This window comes from Octodon degus, unplaced genomic scaffold (assembly GCF_000260255.1).
Source record: "Octodon degus isolate 3935 unplaced genomic scaffold, OctDeg1.0 scaffold00264, whole genome shotgun sequence".
Lineage (NCBI taxonomy): Eukaryota > Metazoa > Chordata > Mammalia > Rodentia > Octodontidae > Octodon > Octodon degus.
Genome location: NW_004524840.1, coordinates 125,752 through 133,975, shown reverse-complemented (window position 1 = coordinate 133,975; position 8,224 = coordinate 125,752). Strand labels below are relative to the sequence as shown.

At 37.4% G+C, this 8,224-nt stretch overlaps 1 protein-coding gene across 1 annotated transcript in view; it reads left to right on the top strand.

Annotated features, from left to right (window-relative positions):
• The window catches only part of Ltn1 (listerin E3 ubiquitin protein ligase 1), a 62,998-nt gene that overhangs the window by 23,789 nt on the left and 30,985 nt on the right, over positions 1 to 8,224 (top strand). Inside the window, exons 8-13 of the mRNA XM_023706565.1 lie at positions 216 to 406; positions 1,228 to 1,363; positions 2,265 to 3,074; positions 3,605 to 3,646; positions 7,155 to 7,344; positions 7,829 to 8,108. Of these exons, the coding sequence (XP_023562333.1) occupies positions 216 to 406; positions 1,228 to 1,363; positions 2,265 to 3,074; positions 3,605 to 3,646; positions 7,155 to 7,344; positions 7,829 to 8,108 (1,649 nt within the window). The remainder of the gene's footprint in view (positions 1 to 215; positions 407 to 1,227; positions 1,364 to 2,264; positions 3,075 to 3,604; positions 3,647 to 7,154; positions 7,345 to 7,828; positions 8,109 to 8,224) is intronic.

Below are 8,224 nucleotides of genomic sequence, written 5' to 3'. Positions count from 1 at the left end.
TCTTTTACATTAAATAATTTCTCATCACTTTAATTTTATAACCATATGGAATATGTGATTATCATATGTAATACATGTATTTTGATGACAGATTTTATCCTTTTTAGTAAAATACTTGATTTTTTATGCTTGAAAGCCTATGTGTCTTTGTTTCTCTTAACTGGGAAAGTGTGTTCACGACTTCTAATTACTGTTTTGATCTTTTCTTTGGGTAGGACTGTTGGCTTCATGTAAATGCAAAAAAAAGCGTGTTTCCTAAGCTGTCAACTGTGATTCGTGAAGGTGGTCGGGGCTTAGCTGCTGTCATATATCCTTATCTTCTGCCATTTATTAGCAAACTCCCTCAGTCCATTACAGATCCAAAGTTGGATTTCTTCAAAAATTTTCTCACCTCTCTGGTTGCAGGGTAAGGAATTTAAATTCTTGATTTTCAAAGCAAAAGATAGTTTCTTATTTTCATTCTCATCATTTTCTTTCCTACTTGAATTTCTCCATATTATTTTCTGTTTATTAAACACTTAAAGTTTTTGGAGAAATGTAGATTCCTCCCTCTCTCCCTCCCTTTTTCCCTGTCCCTGTCGTTTCCTCTGTCCCTTGGTTCCCAGACTAGTCTTGTGTTTTAGGTTGGAATGATTCTCCTGCCTTTACCTCCTGAGCAGCAGGGATTTACGAGCCCTGTGGACTGTGCCTAGCTCAGAATCCTGTCCTTAAATCATTTCGCGTCTTTGTCCTAGTAGTTCCTGGCATAAAGTTAGATATGGCTAAGCTTACAGATGTTGGTAGATGCAAATGCCCAATGCAGAAAAAGAGCCAGTGAAATTTTTTTTAAGGTCACTAAAGTTAAGCATTTATATTAACTATTTAAATTAATACTTACAAAAAATTGTTTCACTGCATTTGTTGAAATTAATCAAAATATTTCATTCATTAATGATTACTGTTTTAAACCATATTATTTTTCCTTTGGTTATGTCCTAGCTTTCAAATTTGTAGGTGGGTTGATTTGTGAGCGGAAAATGAATATGTTTTGTGAATACAGGGTTACAAGTTTGTTTTTTCATAATTTTTTTAGGCTTGTATTCTCATTGGTTGTATCAATTTTGGTTCTTAATTTTTAGTTTAAGAGTTTTATCTTTAAAACATCATCTTTTGATGCTGTCTTTATTTTGGTGGTTTTGAGTTATCTCATCCTGAAAGAATAGTCCATAATTATTTATTGTTTCATAGGTTGTCAACAGAGAGAATCAAAACCAGCTTTTCAGAGTGCTCTGCAGTAATAGCTGCTTTCTTTGAGTGCTTACGTTTTATAATGCAGCAAAACTTGGGTGAGCAAGAGATGGAACAGATGCTCGTCAGCGGTCAGGTGAGTGCATCAGTCCACTGGCTGGAAAGAACACTTAGTTGTATCTTACAGCCATTTTTAGAAGTTAGCCTTCGTGGGCCAGGGAGATGGCTCAGTAGGATAAGCACTTCCCTGGCAAGCGCAGGGGTCTGAGTTCAATCCCCGGTTCCGCAAAAAAAAAAAAAAAAAAAAAAGAAAAAGAAAGAAGTTAGCCTTCCATGTAAAGATTTTATTATAATTTACAAATTGAATAATACTTATTTATGATCAGACAAGTACAAATTCTGTAGTGTCAATTGCTAGTAAAATATCATGATACCTGAGGTAGGCATTCAATTGATGAAATATATCCAGTATCTGGATTTAAAAACTATTTTAGAGAGATACAATACAAATAGAATTTAGAGGATGCTATTTATGATCTTTAGTATCACATTTAAATGGTGCAAGAATCATCTTGTTACTAATAAATACTTGAGTTTGTTTATCTTTTGTGCATAGTTGGACTCAGTTTTCGGGTTCATTGATGAGACCAGCTTCTGGTATATGGTTCTCAATGGGAGGAGGCTAGCGGTACTATAGAAGCTCGGATTTTAGCTGACGTGTCAGATGATTAACTTGTCTTTGTAATTTCAAAAAAAAAAAAAGGGGGGGGGTTCTGGATTCTATGGGCCCTAAGTGTCTTTCATGATGGCATACAGTCTCATATCTAGATACGCTTCAAATTAAGACAGAAAGCAGAAAGCTTGAATAGTACCATAAGATGCAAAGGAAACCAGATCACGATTGGTAACATCATAAAGTAATTCAGCTGGAATGTAATGAAATCACTGTCATAGGAAAATGATCGTTGAACTGTATTTAAAATTTATCTCTTGAAAATGACTTTTATGTTTTGTTTTTTTTTTAACCTCTCTTTCAGCTGATTCCTTTTATTGATACGGTTCTTAGAGACCCAGGATTACCACATGGGCAACTATTTAACCATTTAGCTGAAACTTTAAGTTCCTGGGAAGACAAAGTGGATGTAGAAAAAGATGATAAACTTACTCATAACTTGGAGAACGTGCTTCTAAATTTCTGGGACGGATTGTCAGAGATCTGTGTCAGGAAAATCAGTGAGCCAGAGGCTGATGTGAAGTCTGTTTTGGGTGTATCCAACTTGTTACAGGTCCTTCAGGAGCCAGATAGCCTGTTGAAGTCAAATAAAAAAAAAGTTAATAAGGTTAGATTTGCGGATGAGACTCCAGAAGATAACAAAGAGAATGAAAAATGTGGATCTTCAGAAGGAGAGAACAGTGAAGGCCCTGAGCCTATGACAGAATCTTTTCTCAATCATAATTCTTCAAACGTTGTGTCACCTTTACGGAAAAAACCTTTGGAAGACTTAGTCTGTAAACTTGCAGAGATGAGTATTAATTATGTCAATGAACAGAAGTCAGAGCCACATCTGAGGTTTCTTTCGCTTTTGCTTGACTCTTTCTCTTCAAGCCGAGTATTTAAAATGCTCCTTGGTGATGAAAAAGAGAGTACTGTCAAAGCCAAAGCTCTTGAAATAACCAAACTTGTACAAAAGAATCCTGCAGTGCAGTTTCTGTACCAAAAGCTGGTACGCTGGCTAAATGAAGATCCGAAGAAGGATGCGGATTTCCTGGTGGACATTCTGTATAGTGCCCTCCGTTGCTGTGAGGGGGATGCAGAGAGAAAAGAGGTCCTGGATGACCTAACCAAGGTATTACTGTGGGCTGCCTTTCAAATTATTTAATATGAGAGGAGAAGAATAAGTGCATGGGGATTATTTTGGGTTACTTTGTGACTATAAATAGCACTTTAAGAACAAGCAACATATTCTCAATTGGGATTTAGGAGGTTCTGGGTAGATGTTCAGCAGTAATAAGATGGCCAGAGGTTATTAATAAAAGGGTGAGTTGGACAGCTAATATTATCTTAGTTTTGTAAGATATATAAAAAAATCATTTATTTGCTACAGAGTCTCACTACACAGCTCAGACTTGTAGTGATCCTCCTGTCAGCCTCCCAGTGCTGGGATTACAGGTGTGCACCATCATGTCCAGTTTCATTTGGCTTCAGGGGGCAGGCAGGGCATGTGGTACCGGGAATCGAACCTGGGTGCTTGTGCTTGCCAGGCAGGTGCTTAGATTGCTGAGCTATCTCCCCAGTCCCTGTAGTAGTTATATTGGGACTTCATTTTAGAAGATTTCTCTTCATTCTAACAGGCTGATTTTAACTCTTGTCTTTCAGGAGGACCTAGAGTGGCATTCTCTTCTTCAGGTTATTGAAAAGGTATTTTTGGTTTTTTTCTTTCTTATTTTTACTTTGGATTCATGGCTTTAGAAAAATTAAAATTACTGTTATATTGTGATAGTAAATTAGTCAAATAGGCAGGTATCTGTGTTAAGAGAATTTCCTTATAATTAGAATGTTTCTTCTAATTTGAAAAGACATTTATCTTTACATTTATATGCTGTAGTCTTTTTGTTCAGAATAGCAGAAAAAAAGAGACTGGCTGTGGAAAATGTAGGGTTTCTTTCTACCAAGTACACGAGGAGAATTAAACATTTTATTATCTCTTACTTAAGGCTATAGGTCTCTATTCTCATCCTAGTTACACTACCTCCTGTACAAGTGAGTTGAGTACAGAACTTCGAGCTTTGGCTGGAACACATCAGGAAACTGAGTTTTCTCTGCTTTTATTACTATGCAGGCAAATAAAAACATTTCAGGGTTTTTGTGATTTGCCATTTGATTAAAATAAGAAAGTGAAGCTGGGTCTGGTGATAATCTTAGCAGTCGTAGGCTGAGACAGGACGATCATAAATTTGAGCCCAGTTTGGGCAGCTTAGTGATTTATCTGAAGGAAAAGAAAAAGAAAATGGGGCTTGGGGAGGTGGCTCAGTGACAAGGTTCTGGTTTAGTACCCAGTAGCACCAAGAAAGCCCAAAGAAAAATAGCTTCTTAATTAAGAGGTAAATAATATAACTAACATTTTCCCTGCTATACATATGTTTTCATGACTAGCTGTGTACTGTTCTTCCTCTCCTTGAAGCATTTGTTGGTGCCTTTTTATTTTATAAAGATAACTTGGGGACCAGAGAGATAGCTCAGTAGAATAAGTGCTTACCTGGCAAGTGCAAAAGCCTGAGTTCAATCCCTGGTTCCGCCCCCCCCAAAAAAAAACAACACCCCCCCTCCCCACCCCTCCACACCCCCACCCCCGCTTTTAAGCCAGCCAAATAGCTCAGCGGATTAGAGCACCTGCAAGCAGGCACAGGGTCCAGGGGTTCAATCCCCAGGCCTGCTGTGCTGGTCCCAACCCTGGGGCATGCTGAGACAGTAATTGAGACTGGGTATGGTGGCGCACACCTGTAATTCCAGCTCTTGGGAGGCTGTAAACAGGTGGACCACTATGAGTCCAATCTAGTAGTGAGAACCTGTACACCCTCTAGACTTTTCCCTAAAATACACACACACACACACACACACACACACACACACACCTCTTGAAATTGTCTTTTTTTCTATTTTAAAATTATAGTAGAAGTAGAGCACATGTGATGTGAAATAAAATATACCATGCTAATCATTTCCTTTTTTTTCCCTTGGAGATTGAACACAGGCTTTTCATATGCTAGACAAGAACTCTGCCTCTGAGCCATGCCCTAATCCAGTGGTGGTGAGCATGTGGCACACATGCCACACTGAGCTGTGTGGATCACTGAAGCTCTGAAAGGTCCACCACCATTGCCCTAGTCCCATCCTAACCTTTTGAATGTGTGCATCTGCATGCGTGTGTGTATTAAGGACAAAGGATTGAACCCAGGGCCTTTGCATTGGGCTCTGTGTGCAGTCCTTTTATTTTTTATTTTCAGGAAGGATCTCCATTAGCCTGAAATTTGTTTTTGTCCTGCCTCAGCTTCCCAGAATACAATTATTTCTAAATTGTAGTTTAGTATTGTGATGATAAGCGTGTTCTTGTTATGTAGCTAATCCCTAAAACTTTCTTATCTTGCAAAATAGAAGCTCTGTGTTCATTAACTAGTAATTCTCCATTTCTTCTAGTAGTCAAAATAAGTACAGAATACTAACTTCTTACTAGACCGTGAGATACACATCTGTGCACATCATTTACATTAGTTTATCCAGTGCCTTCACTCTTGTAGGCGAACTACATGAAAAGCCAGATTTTCAGATGGCTGTTTAATAAGCCTAGAATCAGAGCAGAGGAATCCAGAATTTGATGAGTAAATGATATATCCATTTCAGCCTTATAATTTATTTATTGATTTATTTACCTTTTTGAGACAGGCTCATGTTATGCAGTTCAGGCTGGCCTTAAGATCACTTTGTAGCCCAGGCTGTTCTCAAACTCGCAATGATCCTCCTTCCTCAGCCTCCTGAGTGCTGGGATTACAGGTGTGCGCCTCTCTGCCCAGCCAGCCTTGTAATTCATAAATGTCTCTGTCAGGTTGGATGAGTATATTTTTCCTGGGCAGTGTTGGGAAGTTCCCATACTGCCATGGGTTCTGTGACTCACTAGCCTGCCCGTCCCTTAGACCTGCACGGACTCTCATTAGATAGGTTAAGGCATTGAAAGACTTCATGTCATGCTAACTTGAGAGACTTATATTCAGAAGCTTATTTTCTCCACCCCAATTTTATAGAATAGATGGATTTTTTTTGGTGGTCTACATAAGGAAAGCCATCTAAAGCATTCTTGCTTGATCATGTTTCTTTATGAGCAGAGTCCTAAAGATAGATTATTTAAGGACAAATGAAAAACCAACATGACTTTGTGAACCACAAGAAGACCATAAGAGTTTCGGGAAGTTAATCTTTTTTGTTTTTCAAATTAGGAGATAGGCTTGGGTTGGCTAAGAGATTTGTCCAAGATCGAAAGGCTAGTTTAATAGTAAAGTTTAGACTAAAAGATAAGCTCTCATTACCTATAAATTTTAAATAAGCAATTTTTCAGGCATTACCCAATCTGCACTTGGATTTTTTTTTCCAGATTGCTTTGAGATGAACCAAGTTGCAAATTCCTTTCTTCTCAGCCCTTAACGCAAAAGAAGCTCTGGGAACATGGATCAACATCATTTTGGGGGTGGACTTGAAAGATTTTTTTCGTTTCCCTACCCTCAATGAAAATAAATAAGTTGCTGTCAGATTCCTAGCCCCATAACTCTGTTTCAGAGAATTTGGGGGAGGACAAGTCCTTTTGTTCATACTGAAGTCATTTACCATTATATATAAATTTAATTTTAGAAAAATTAATGAACAATATCTGTAGAGTATGGATCTACAAAGTTCATTCATTATCATTGAACATATTGCAGTATTAATAGGTATCAAAGAAGTTTAAGACAGTCTCTACTCTCAAGGAACTTACAGTCTCATTGGAAAGACAAGATATACACAGACGAAACATTTAAATAATAATACAATCCAGTAAGTGCTTTAGAAATCAGAGAAAATCAGCGATCATTATGGGCTGTAGTGGATGGGGGAGACTTCATAAAGCAGGTGGGACTTGCATTGACTTTCAAAGGATGGATAGGAATTGATAAGAGGGGGGATATTTACAGTTGGAGGGAGGATACATTAACCGAACATAAAAATTGAACATAAGGTAGCCTTAGATGGGAACAGTGAAGTTGGCAGTTTCGGTTCCTAGATTCCTGGAGGAGTGGGGGTGGTGTTGGCTGTAAGGTGGAGAGATCATCTGGTATAATAATTGGACAGATAAACCTTTTTGATCTTGCTTCTAACATCTGCTTTAATTTTATGGTTTTAGGCATGTTCTAGTTCAGATAAACATGCTTTAGTAGCTCCTTGGCTAAAAGGTGATATCCTTGGAGAAAAACTGGTTGCGCTGGCAGATCGTCTTTGTAATAAGAACTTGGAATCCACAGCATCTTCACAATCCTGCTTCTCAGAACAGTGGACTCTTCTAAGCTTGATATTATCCCAACATGTTAAAAATGGTAGGGAAAATATGGCTTTTGTTTTCTAACCTGGGACTAGACTAATCCTTTTCACCTTTTAGGAAGAGTCATGCTGCTAGCTTGCATATTATTGGTTGAGAATAATACTTATACATTCAAATATCTTGATTTTATAAGTATCCTGAATATTTGTTGGTAATTAGAGTATGGCTTAGAAGATATTTAATAGTTCAGTTTCATATTCAAAACTGTTGAATATACAAAGCTGCTTAGTTTTATTTTTATAGACCACTGCTATGTTTTATTTAATGTAAAACTGCCTTTTTACCTAGGGACTTGGTTTTATGTGTCAGAGGACAGTGCTTTATTCATATAATTATTTCCTAATACATGAGCACCTTAACAAAAGCCCACACTGCTTAACCAACCTGATTACTAGCCAAAGGTAAGGTATTTAAAAATTCATAGTTAATGTTTTCTAATTTTTGTCTGGGCTTTTTTTTTTTTTTTTTTTTTCCTCTAGATTACTTGATTGAAGAAGTGTATCTTGAAAGAATTATTGTTAAACTCCATGAAACTTTATCCAAAACAAAGGAGTTCTCAGAAGCTGAAAATAGTGACTCATCGGTGTCTTTCATCTGTGACATGGCATATAGCTATTTCAGCTCAGCCAAGGCACGCTTGCTAATGCCATCATCTGAAGACTTATTATTAACTCTCTTTCAGTTATGTGCTCAAAGCAAAGAAGAAACACGTTTGCCAGGTAATAGCCTACTGCTCAAATATTTTATTGGGAATCTCCGGCTCTGATCTTCAGAGTGAGTGTAAGTGCCCAGGCTTTATTATGAATCATAATGTGTGTAAAGTTTAAGGTGTTTTGAGTTAATAGCTATAGTCTTTTTTTTTTTTTTTTTTTTTT